This window comes from Mustela nigripes, chromosome 7 (assembly GCF_022355385.1).
Source record: "Mustela nigripes isolate SB6536 chromosome 7, MUSNIG.SB6536, whole genome shotgun sequence".
Classification (NCBI taxonomy): Eukaryota; Metazoa; Chordata; class Mammalia; order Carnivora; family Mustelidae; genus Mustela; species Mustela nigripes.
Genome location: NC_081563.1, coordinates 38,424,629 through 38,438,016, shown reverse-complemented (window position 1 = coordinate 38,438,016; position 13,388 = coordinate 38,424,629). Strand labels below are relative to the sequence as shown.

Here is a 13,388-nt window from a genome sequence, read left to right as displayed (position 1 = left end):
GACTGGGTCAGCACAATGTTCCCAGTGCAGCCTGGAATGAGAAACACAACAAATTTGACAGAGGTACTGAGTGTATCCCAGTGGAGGCCCACAGCACTGATGACCTTGTAGTCAAAGTCATGGATAACACTCTGAACCAGAGGAACCAGAAAATAGAAGGGAACTGGGCAATGGAACCCCACACCAAATATTTGATTCCAGCCACCAAGAACCCAGAGACACTGAAAGCATCGAAGCCACAGTCAGTTTGCCCATCATTTCTCCCTGTGTCCCTCTCTAGCCTGGAGCCCAGAGCACCAAGATCCACAGCGGGGGATCCCCAGACCCCATCTATGAGAGCTGGACTACAGGCTGTTCCATGGAGTCCTTGACCAGCTGCTTTTAAGGATATTGAGAACAGCCTGCAGTTTTGTCTAATGATACAACATGCAAATCAGCTCAGAAGAGCTTGAGGTTGTAGAAAAAAGGGACATCTGCTCTCAGAGAACCCTGTGGGACTTGGGGTGGCCAGAAATTTCCATGTATAGCTCAAGCAATCCCAAGGGATTTAGGGACCAGTTTCTTAAATATTTGCCTTCTAGTTTGATGCCACGTGGGGGAGTGCCCTGGGCTGTCCTACTGTGAGGAAATAGGTTATTTCAGGAACACTTTTAATCCCAGAATTGCCACAATAATGTATTTCACGTTGTGATTATTGTCAAGAAGAGAAAGCTGTAGTATTATAAAAGAGTGAACTAGGGTGGTCTGGTTCCAATGGAGAGAAGAAGTCAGCCCCCCTGAGTAAGAGACCTTCACATGAAGTACTGACATGTCCTCAGGACCTGGAAAGGGTGAGAGGGCTGAGCATGGAACCTTGGTGAAGGCTGGGAACAGACACTAATCAAGGAACTTGCCTCAGTGTGGATAAGCCCAGGACTCTATCTGCTCAGTCCTAGAAACCAATGTCCTGTCTTCCTGAAGCCCTCCCAGGCAGAGCAGTCACTCCTGCTCAGAGTGGAGAACCCCCTGTGTCCAACTTCACCTTCACCCTGCCTCTAACATTGACATGTCATGTGCACGTTCTGTGATAAAGCCCAGAAGACAAACCCGCATCTCAGGGGTGCTGCGTGGCTCAGTTGGTTGAGCCTCTGCCTTTAGCTCCAGCCATGGTCATGGGTTGCTGGCCCTGAATGCCCAGGGGATGGCTTTAAAGAAAAAGGCAACAAGTGGTGAAGAGGTGCTGAGGCACAGTGTCCCGTGTTTCTAAAGTGACAGGGTTGAAGAGTGAGGGAATCAGAGTCCGTGAGTGGCTCATTCTGTTGAGCGTCTGACTCTTGGTTTCAGCTCAGGTCATGATTTCAGGCATGTGAGACGGAGCACGCATCAACAGGGTGTCTGCCTGAGAGTCTCCCCATCTCCCTCAGCCCCTCCTCACTAACAATAAATAGATAGATTTAAAAAAAAAAAAAAGAATGAGAGAATAGCCTTTGTGAGAATGAGTACGCCTGGGAGAAATGGAGAAGAGAGAGAAGGGAGGTAGGAAAGGAGCCGGAGCAGAAATGAATGTCCAGGACTCTGCCCAGGAAGGCTGGGAAACAGGGCCCATGGAAGGAAAAAGCGAGAGAGACACTACCTTCCACGTGGGAGATTCTGAATAGGAGAGCTCAAAGGTTTCATCCTGGGAAGGTTCGGAGTGGGAGGGTGATGGAGAATGAAGAAAAGAGAATAAGGAAATAAAAGAGAAATGTCCCAGGTCCAAGAGGAGCAGGAAGGGAGAACTGATCCACAATGTGTAACATTCCTGGCCCTTTGTCAGAGGATAAGGACAGACCTTTCTGGCTCACTCCTGCTGTGGGACCCTGGGAAAGACGCAGCTTCCTGGGGCACAAAAACTCCCGACAGTATCCCTAAGACATCTTCATAGCGTTTGTCTTCACTAACCTCCCACAAAAAGGGATGCAGGAGTTAAGTTAGGTGGTTAAGTGGCTGCCTTCAGCTCAGGTCATGTTCCCAGCATCCTTGGATCAAGTTCCGCATCGGGCTCCCTGTTCAGAAGGGAGCCTGCTTCTCCCTCTGCCTCCTGCTCCCCCTGCTTGTGTTCTCTCCCTCTCGGGAAAATTAATAAATACAATATTAAGGAAAAAATAGGTGGTGGGGGGAGATGCAGGAAAGTCCACTCCCTTCGTTTTCTGCTGGGCCATACAAGCCCTGCAAGGAGTATGTCAGGAGAAGTGACTTCTCAGGCAGATAGGGGGACACACATGTTCAGGGCTGACCGAAGAGGAAGCAGCTGGTGCAGCAAAGCCTCCCTGACCCACAGCCCCGGGGAGCAGGTTTGTGTTAGAGGCTGAAGCACTGTGGGCGGAGAGCTATAACCCTGCTGGCAGTAATAGCTTCCCACATCTTCGGCCTGGAGGTTGCTGATGGTGAGGGTGAAGTCTGTCCCAGACCCACTGCCGCTGAACAGGTCTGGGATGCCCGTGGCCCTGCTGGATGCAGCATAGATGAGGAGCCTGGGAGACTGCCCAGGTTGCTGCTGGTACCAGGCTACACTGCTATAAATACCCTGACTGGCTCTGCAGTTCATGGAGACCCGTTGACCTGGAGACACAGCCAGGGAGCCTGGAGACTGAGTCATCGTGATTTCCCCATGGGAACCTGCAATCAGAAAAATGGTGATACAGATACACTTTATCCCAGTCACACTGAAATATGTCAGTGCAAATGTGCTTCCTAATGGTACCACATGTCAGTACATCATTGGTTCTGTTTTGGAAGTAACCAGTGTTTCTCATTATATATCTTAAAAAATTACTTAAAAGGACACTACTCCGGAAGCATTATGACCCTTTTCAGCTTCTCACCTGAGACCCACAGCAACAAGGATAGAAGCACCTGCCTCTGTGACACCATCTTCCTACCCCTGCCTGCCTGATGCAGCTCAGCTGTCCTAGCAAAGTTCCCTTTTATACAGCCTGAGCCTCTGGTATGGGCCTGGAGGGGCTTATGCAAAGCAGTCAGGGGGAACAGAAGCAAATCTCACAAGCAGAGGGTTGTGAAAGTGCCCAGTGGAAATGTAAGGAGCCAAAAATAACTCCAAAACAGAGTTTACAACAGGAACACACAAAAGTCAACTAAGAAGCTCTGAGAACAATTTAGTTCTAAAATGACAAACTACTACAAGATCAAATGAGGAGCTTCCATTTTCAATTAAAAATGTCTTTAAATGGGTTCAGTGTCCAGAAAGGATGAACTTGGCTCTTCATATCAATAACCCTGGTAAAATAACCAAACATGCTGGGAAACAAATAATGGGAGGCAGGAAGGGGCAAAAGAATTGGAAGGTACAAAAAGAAAGTGGAGAACTTTGAGCCCAGCTTTTTATAAAACATCTGACTGGAAAACATCAAGCTCTGAAGCCATTTTTCTCCTGCAGATGGGTAAAGATGTGGCAAACAGTTGAGCTCGGGTCCCGGAGCTGTGCAAGGGCCAGGGAGATGGAAGAGATGGAAGACAGGCCCAGAATTTCTTCTCTTGGGGGGACATGTGGGACCCTCATTGGACCTAGGGGAAGTCTGAATCCTGATTTTCAGTTATTCTATCTTTTCAGTTCAATATTTCTGTTTTGTGTTGAATTAGTCAATGAATGAAATCTAGGTGCCAGGTGCCTTCAGGAAAATTCAGTTCCCTCCAGTGGTTTGAGAAGTCAGCACAGGGTTGATTGGGCACCATATAAACTTCCCGCAACTGTTCCTCCTCCTGCTTTTTCTTCTTAAGCAGAGGGAAGGGGGCAGGGGTGGGATTCCCTTAAGACTCAGAGCAGGCAGTCCCGGTGAGGAGTGCAGAGGCTGTGGAGACTTCGGGCGCACTGCAAGTCCAACCACAACACTTCTGCCATCTCTCCTCTGAGTGGGGCACATGCCTAAGGCTTCCTCTATCTGGTGGCACTCTGGCTGTTCCGTGGGTCCCCGTGGCCGCTGAACCTCTTTGTGACATGAGCCATTTCCTAAACCCAGACAAAGCCTGTATCCAGTAGACCCTACCTGGGGATCCACACCTCACCCTCACAATGTGTTGATTCGCCCATCCTTCCGCCCCTCAATTTGCCTCTGATGATGGGTAATTTTAAGTGTCAACAGAAGAAGGCCAGGATGCCCAGTGGGGTGTTCACTGCCAGTTTTGATGTTGCTGCCAAGGTGTTTTTTTAATGTGATGAACATCTACATCAGTAGTCTTTATCACAACGCAAAGTCCCCAGCCATGCTGCACAAAAGATTCACTACAGCCCTGTTTTGGCTTCAAAAAGGAAAGAAAATTTTATTATTATTATAGCAAAACCAATAGAAACAGAAGAGGAAAGGAATCTCCACATACAGGAAGGGAATAGTAGGCAAGAAATGAGAATAAGGCTACTCTACCTCATAACGGGTATTTACAACACCCCACCTCAGCTGTGGGGAAGCCTGGTGGAGACAGACAGGCTGGAGTCCCAACTGAGAGGCCTGAGTGGAGCATCCTCTCCCCAAGGGACACTTGCTGGGGATCATCGCCATAAGGGCCATATTTATAGAGTAAATAATAAGGTTTGAAATTAAACATTTGTTCACCTATGTGCAGTTTGGAGCAAGCCACATGTCCACATTGTCATGTTTCTGTATTTTCAAGGAGCGCAAGCTATGTGCGTCTGCCTCCCCTCCTGGATCCCATTCTAGAGGACCAGCCCTGCCTGGAGCGGGAGGGGATGGGAGACAAGGCTGTAGCTCTTGGCATCCAGAACAGAAGGGCTGTACCTGGAGGCCGATATCCCTAATAAACATAGATGCAAAAATCCTCCACAAAATATTAGCAAACCAAATTCAACAATACATTAAAGGGATCATACACCATGATCAAGTAGGATTTATTCCAGAGATGAAAGTATGGTTCAATATCCATAAATCATTCAGCATGATAGATCACATTAACAAAATTAAGGGTAAAAATCATAAGATTTTCTCAACAGATGCAGAAAAACTATTTGATAAAATTCAGTATCTATTTACCCCCCCCCCCAAAAAAACCCCAAAAAACAAAAACCATGAAACAACAAAGATTATAGAGGATATGGAGAAGGAGGATATGGAGAGGATAAGGAGAAATGCCCTCAGGTGTTGTTGTTGGGGATGTAAATTGGTGCAGCCACCATGGAAAACAGTATGGAATTTCCTCAAAAACTTAACAATAGAACCACCCTATGATCCAGCTATCCCACTACTGGGTATTTTAAAATATACATGCACCACTGAGTCCATTGCAGCATTATTAAAACAGCCACGATATGGAAACAACCTAAGTGTCCACTGATGGATAAATGGATAAAGAAGATGTGCTATACATGTGTACGCACGCAATGAAATACTACTCAGCCATGAAAGGGAAGGGAATCCTGCCATTTGGGACAACATGGATGAAAGTTGAAAGTAATATGCTAAGTGAAATAATGAAGAGAGAGAAAGATATTATGTATAATATCACTTCCATGTGGAATCTAAAAAAGCCAAATACATAGAAACAGAGACTAGATTGGTGGTTGCCAGGGACTGGGTGGTGAGATACATAGGGGAGATGTTGATCACAGGGTACAAACTTCTGTGTATAAAATAATTTCTGATGGTCTCATGTACACCATGGAGACTGTAGTTAACAGTATTATATTGTACTGGAAGGTCACTAAGAGATTAGACCTTCAATGTTCTCACCACAAAAAGTGAATAAGTAAAACAAGAAAGATAAGTATGTGCAGTGAAGGTTGCGTTAACTCTCCTTATGTTAGTAACCATTTAACAAAAGATCATTATCAGATTATGTAAAACTTAAACTTACACAATGTTATATGTCAATTATATCTAGAAAAAAAAATGTTGACATCATTTCCTTCTGGTCCACATGGTTTCTGAATAGAAATCCTCTGCCATTCAAGGTGTTTTCCTCTCTGGGTAAGTGATTTTTCTCTTTCAGCTTATGACATTTTTTCCCTTTTCCTTTAGTGCTCAGAAATTTTAGTACGATGGGTCTTGACATATATTCTTCACGATTCTGCTGTTGGGGGTCTGCTAAATGTGAAAAATTTTTCAACAATTATTCATTCAAAATGTTTTTCATCTCCATCCTCTCTCCCCACTCTTTCTAGGATTCCAGTGGCAAAAATGTCAGATCTTTTATTGGGCCCCATGTATCCCAGATACTCTGGGGTTTTGTTGTTGTTGGTTTTGAATTGGGGGTTTTGTTTTGTTTTGTTTTGAGCTTAGTTTCTCTTTTTGGTTTAGATTGGGTTATTTCTGGTCTTTCTTCCTTTCTTCTTCCACTCTCCTCATTCCAGACCCTTCCTAGCCAGGCACGCCGTACGGCATCCTTGTCCTTACTTCAGGCCACTTCACCAGCCTCATTAAGTCAATGACCACTTGGGCTCTTTGAGCATCTACTAACTAAACATCTTATGACATTGCGGGATGGTGTGGGAGCTGTGCAGTTTACCTTACATGAACATATCATGCGAACCTGGGCAGAATCTGGAGTCCTTGCTCTGCTAATAGCTGGTTGGCAGGCCTGTGTCTTTAATCAGATGTCTTAGGAAACAAAGACAGGAAAGCTATTACAATGCAGTAAGGAGTTTTTATTATATGCATAGTCCCCTGGAAACGGAACACACAGCATGCCACCCAGCAACACAGGTAGTACGAAGGTGAAAAGAGCAGATGGAGAGAAGTACAGCTGGCTTGTATTTTTTACTGCATATTTCATGAGAAGTAATGGAGAAGCAAAGGCAACAAGCTACTTAGACATGAGGTTGGAAAGTTTGAAAATTTCAGCGGGCTGCAGACTATAGGTGTGCCCCTTGTCCTCTGGTACCCATGGGGGTTTGGGTAGAAGGAAATGTCACAGATTGCTGGTCTCATTGAAAGGAAGAGAGTAAGGATTGGGGCTCAGGATTGTCTGGCTTGCATATCAAACCTATGCCCTTGGGCAAGTCTTTTACTGCCTCTGGGAATTAGCTAATTTTGGAAGAGGCAGTGCCTTCCTGGCTGGAGCAACAAGAATGCAGAAATAAGAAGATAAGAAATAAGAAAATGCATTAAATATAAAGTCTCATGAGGCTAGAAATAGGAGCTCATGCAGGGGTGTTTGGTCAAGAGTGGTGAGTATTGTGGTGATCTGAAACTCTTGTCCCATAAATTAAGTTTGCCCACTAAATCTGCTTGGGTCCAATACTAAATACTAAATAATTAAATACTTTCTTCTTCCTGAGTTGACTGCTGCTGGGCTCCACCCAATCTTACAATCTGGTGTGTCTGACATTTCTGATTTAGGAGGAACAGCTCTGTCACACAGTTAATTAATGTGCTGTAATCAGGTCTAACAGGGCCTGAGCTATGCTGGGAACTACTTGTTGAACAGTGAATAGGTTGTTTTAGAGAAGGGCCAAGTCTTGCCAAGGAACCCGGAAGTCTCTGCTAGGACTCTTCCACTGGGCTTGCCAGAGTGTGCACACAATCCTTCCCGGACATAGATACAATAACCAAACAACAATAAGAGAGGTCTTAGGTCCCACATGATAGGGCCCCTTGCATCATGACCTAAACCTGATACAGAGCCCATCCTGGCTCTGCACCCACTCTACTTGAGTGACTTCGAAAATGGCTGAAAAACAGAATGGTGTAGCTTATCCAAGTGTGGATTGTGCTGTCTCAACACTCAACACTCAACAAGGGGCTGTGTTTCAACCTCAGTGGTCAGAAGTACAAGTTACAAGTACTTGTCCTTTACCTCAGAGATGATTTGCCTGCATTCCTCAGATATCTGGACCCCTAACATAGCTACCAGGGAAGGGGGCCACATGAATTTTTGTAGGGTTTGCATCCCACTGTTGGAACACATGTATTTTTGCAAGTTAGCGAAGTCCTCACTATTTCTCATTCATGGTGGGCAATTAACAGGATATAATTGATAGAGTATGGTCTGGCGGGAAGCTCTGGGGGATGTTTATACAACACACTGGAGCAGAGAGCAGGGAGTTAACATAGTCCTAGGCGGAGACTGAGGATGTGACCCCCTCTTCACTGCCAGTGAAAGGGAATTCTATCAGAGGACTGCATTACATCACATGCCATGCCCCCTGCTGGTAGACCTTGTAGTTGGCCCAGCAGGGGGTAAGCATATTCAAAACCTCCACATGCAATTGCTGGGTCTCCCTGATATGAGGAAGTGGTGATGCAACATGGGGGCTTAAATGGGTAGAAGAAGAATCAATGAAACAAGATGGAATTGGGAGGGAGACAAACCATAAGTGACTCAATCTCACAAAACAAACTGAGGGTTGCTGGGGGGAGGGGGGTTGGGAGAAGGGGGTGGGATTATGGACATTGGGGAGGGTATGTGCTTGGTGAGTGCTGTGAAGTGTGTGAACTCGGTGATTCGCAGACCTGTACCCCTGGGGATAAAACTATATGTTTATAAAAAATTAAAAATTAAAAAACAAAAACAAAAAACCTCCACATGGCCAGAAGAGGGAGACTTAGCACACACAGAGAGAATGGGTCTTGGTGGGGTGATTCTTTTGACAAACTTAATTTTTGAGTACTTAAACAATTGGAATGCCCCATAGTTTGCATATCTTCTTCCTCTTAGATCTTATGTGTTTCTGCCTCTCAGAGTCTTGTAACAGAGTCTCTGGGTGTGTGGCATGAACACATTGGACCCATCAAAAGCAGCAAGATAGTGACTCCATCACAGCTTCTTGGCCTTCTGCTCCTCTGGGTTCCAGGTGAGAATATTTAGACAAAGGAGGTTAAAGTGGGGGTATGATTTTCCATCCCTGATTTTCTTTCTTCATTGGGAATCCTTCCACAGATGAATTTGGCTTATTTTAAAAATGAGTAGTATTCTCTGTCCTAACTCATTAGATACTGGTGACTTCCAAGTACATACCCTGAGGTTCTGCTAATGTTTCCTTTCTTGTTTAAGCCTCCCATGGTGAGATTGTGCTGACCCAGTCTCCTGCTGTCCTGTCCATGGCTCCAAAAGAAGGAGTCACCTCACCTGCCGGACCAGTCAGAACATTAACAAGCAGTTAGCCTGGTATCAGCAGGAGCCAGGGAGAGCTCCTAAGTTCCTGATCTATGCAGCATCAAGTTGGAAACTGGGGTCCCATCACGGTTCAGTGGCAGTGGGTCGGGGCCAGACTTCACCCTCACCATCAACAGCCTGGAGCCTGAAGATTCTTGGACCTACTACTGCCTGCAGTCTAACAGCTACCTGCCCACAGTGTTACAGGTCAGAGCATAAACCACCAAGGAAGCAGATGTGAGGGGATCGGCTGCCCCTGCTGCTCCTCTGATGCCTGCACCTGCTCAGACAGTTTCTCAGTGGCAGCCCCACTTTGGACATCACTGGAGGCTTTGGGAGAAGGGCAAGGAGGCTCCCAGGCCCCCTGACTGACTCCTTTTCCCCCAGATCATTACACCTGAGGAGTCTGGGTGATGGCATCTGCTGGAGTTTGTACAAAAAAGAGAAGCCACTCTAGATATTCCGAGCACAAATTGCTTCCTATAATGAAGTAATGTCTGAATGTCACTCTTTCAAAGGCCTTGAGATATAATAAGGAAGATAGACACTAGAAACATTGATTTCTCGGTGATTCCCAGTAAGTCAGAGAATTTATACCATTGGAGATACAGGCTGCCTAACCACACGGTCCTCAGGCCTGTCTAGGAGAGCCAGGGATGAAGCGGCTGATGCTGTAGCCACCGCAGCCCCTCCCCAGATGATTCTCTGGTCCTTCACTCATCACTCACCTGCCTGCAGGTGCTGATGGAAGACATTGAATCCTCCTCTTCTGACCTCCAGATCTAGGATAAGGTGTCTTGTGAGCAACTCTGTAGGGAACCATAGGGAAAGGGGGCTCTGGGAAATGCGCTTCCAGAAGTGATGGTGGTGACGGGGAGCTGAGAGAAGACAGCCTGGGATGGTCACTGTTTTTACATCTCTCAGAAGTTGGCCAGTTAGAGAAGGCCCCAGACCATGTTTGAACATGCTTCCAGCCTCCATCATTAGGTCTGAATTCATAACAAGGAGATTTTGTTAAGTGGCTGAAGGCACAGAAGAATGAGGAAATTTTGTCATGTGTATAGAAATAACTTGACAATGAAGGACTTCCGTGATTAAAAAAAACTAAATGTGGATTAAGCATTGTTTTTTCTTAATATAAGAATACCTTGTTGCTTAAAATTGTCTGTTAATGAGAGCATCAACGACAACCCTGAAAGCTTGTGACACATGAAAAATAACTGTCTCCACCTGACACCTGCTCACATGGCTCTCCATTTTCACAAGATGGCAGGAGAGCTGTGTGAGATTTAAGATGCTCTGTTGTACAACATTTTTACTTATCCTAAAGTAGTCTCTCTTTAATTTTCTGTTTTCATTTAAGACATTTCTATTGAAAGCCATCTGTTCAATTAAAGCCACATGTTGAAAACCCCTCCAATTTAACTTTCTAATTCATATAAAATTAAATTACAAACTTTTTTGTAGACTACAAATATTGAAAAAATATAACTATTTGGAAACAGCATAATCATGTATCTTAAAAATTAAATAGAATAATGATTTGTAGAATTTAAAGAATTACAAAGACCACAGTAAGAATAAATCAAAATTATATGCAATTCTTTCAGAATAACTGGACTTAGACTTGCTTGTTTTCTGGCTTCTATACCCTCCTACAGCTTGCCATGAGAATGATGTGCCATGAGTAGTCACCACACTCTCACTTGGTCCCAGATCAACCACAATCCATAGGCTAAAGAACCATGCATCTCCCTGCACAAGAACCACACAGCTGAGCCCTGTTTACCTTATCCAAATTATTGTCACCCTGAACATCAATGACTATAGAAACAAATGGTTAGTATGACAAGCCACTAAGTTTTTGACTGTTTTGTTAAAATAGTGTGTAAAATCTGACTATTACAATTTTTACACATCTTCACATAAAAATTGATCTCTTTTATTAAACCCAATGGCATAAAAAGGAATACTTGGAAATCCATTATAAGAAGATGCAAAACAAAGAAATGTTTAAAAATATTTGAATTAAATGTGTAAAATTTACCCCATTGTAGAGACATGTAACTGAGATTACTTTGAGTAATAGTGACAAATTGCATAGATCATTCAGACTTATTAAATGTGATTAAATCTAAAGTTCATTCATACATATCCATTCATATATATGTGAATGTATGTCCCCATGCATATATATGTATATATGTATAATATACATACATGTAGATATAATTCTCACAAACAACTGACTAACTCCTCCATCAGGCTGACACACGCAAAATCATCAGGTTATGTCCCAGCTGTAATGAAAGGATGTTTGGTAAAGTGATGCCCCAAGCAGCTCTGACCCTGCACCCTCTTCCACAAGACTGTGGTTCACCGAAGACCCCAGAAAATGTCTGTGACCGCTAGACATTTAAACGGTTACCCAGTTCCTGCTATTCTCACCTACAGAATCTCTTCTTGAACTGCAGAGTCATGGCTGTGGATGCCAAGCATAAAAGCAAAGGGAGAAACACAACTTCTCATAGAGCTAGCAAGGAACCAGAACCCCTGATAGCAACTGTTTACACATCATGAGGAAGCCTCTATATGGGAAGGAGCCTTCTGAGCATCATAGGAAAAAGGCAATGTAGAAGCAAACATTACAAAATGAAATATTATTGTTCTGTCCCATCCTCTTAGGAAGTGCTTCTCTAAGAAATTTCTTTATTGTTATGGAGTATGTGTGTGTATCTATTTGTCTGAATGTCTGTCTGTGTGTCTTTCTGGGGAGAGAGAGAGAAGTATGATCGACACTCACCAGATTGTAACAAATGGTTACCACGAAGGGCATCCTCACTGCATAAATTCTGAAACATAATTTCTGTCTTTGTCCCTATTCTCTTCCTCAGGACTATGACTTCTCTACTTGTGAGTGAGATTCTTTCCTACCTTTGTAGGTTTTTTACATTCATCTTCACATAGAGTATAATACAGGAGGTCCCAGGAGGAGTTTAATTCATTTTAAATTATTACTGAATTGTTTTAAATGATTAACTTGAAAGCACCAAATCCCAAAGACTCTTGAACCATCTCCAGTTCATCCTGGGATTTGGAGATCACCAGTCTCAGCTGGAGTGGAAGTGGGACCTTTTTTCTCCTGGTCATTCATTAGCTGACAGGAATCCAGGCAGGATGGCCATTCACCTCCAGAATGGACTCTGTACATGCGTGCCTGTATCATCAGGGTCTCTGGAGCTGTCTCAGAAGGCAGGGCTATGAGCACTGTGTCCTGCCACAGATCCTGATTATTGCAGAGAGATCCTGTTTCCCACACAGGCAGTAAGGAATTTGTCTCTGTTAGTATCCCTCCAAACACAGCAGGCATTTTAAGTTACTGCACTCCCAGTAGAGGGACCTGCACCCAGCCTTTGGCCCTTTCCACTCTGCCACACCCACCACGGGATTTGCATATTGTCCCTTGGGGAGGACCTTGCCTTGGAAGTCTGACATAAAGGTCAGCTCTCAGCTTGTTTTTACTTACTAGGACTCATCAGTTCAGATTCTCAAAATGAGGTTCCCTTCTCAGCTCCTGGGGCTGATGATGCTCTGGGTCCCAGGTAAGAGCAGATGGGGGAAGAGATGGAAGATTGGGGTGGGGAGGGTGAGCTGTCTGGGTTCTATTACTTCCTACATGTGTTCTGTTCAGGGGTGAGATTACCCTCCAAGGGGGAAATTTAATTTTGATATCTGTGAAAATTATGAGGAAACTAAAGGGGAAAAAGAACTGCTTTAGTGAGATGGTGAAAAAAAAAATTGTGGCCACTCTGTGCCCTGCAATTCTTGGGTTCTCCATGGTGATTGGATATATTTAGAGTAGGACTCAATTCACAAAATGTGATTTATCCCAACATAAATGAAATTTAATATAAGAGATATGGTTTATAATATTTCTCCATAACCTGTAGTTATCTCTCATGATTTTAGGATCCAGTGGGGAAATCATGATGACACAGACCCCACTGTCCCTGTCTGTCACCCCCGGAGAGCCGGCCTCCATCTCCTGCAGGGCCAGTCAGAGCCTCGTACACAGTAATGGAAACACCTATTTGAGTTGGTTCCGGCAGAAGCCAGGCCAGTCCCCACAGGGCCTGATCTACAAGGTTTCCAACCGTTTCACTGGGGTCCCAGACAGGTTCAGTGGCAGCGGGTCAGGGACAGATTTCACGCTGAGAATCAGCAGGGTGGAGGCTGACGATGCGGGAGTTTATTACTGCGGGCAAGGTACACATGTTCCTCCCACAGTGGTTCAGGCCCGAACATAA

General features: G+C 44.6%; 1 pseudogene and 1 gene segment (V, D, J or C); both read left to right on the top strand.

Annotated features, from left to right (window-relative positions):
• Window positions 1-7,652: 7,652 nt before the first annotated feature.
• LOC132022330 (immunoglobulin kappa variable 6-21-like) lies at window positions 7,653-10,550 on the top strand (annotated as a pseudogene).
• Window positions 10,551-12,588: 2,038 nt separating this feature from the next.
• Window positions 12,589-13,388, top strand: LOC132022329 (immunoglobulin kappa variable 2-29-like). The segment is given in 2 exon segments: window positions 12,589-12,683; window positions 13,051-13,388. Coding segments are annotated over 2 exon segments (387 nt in total).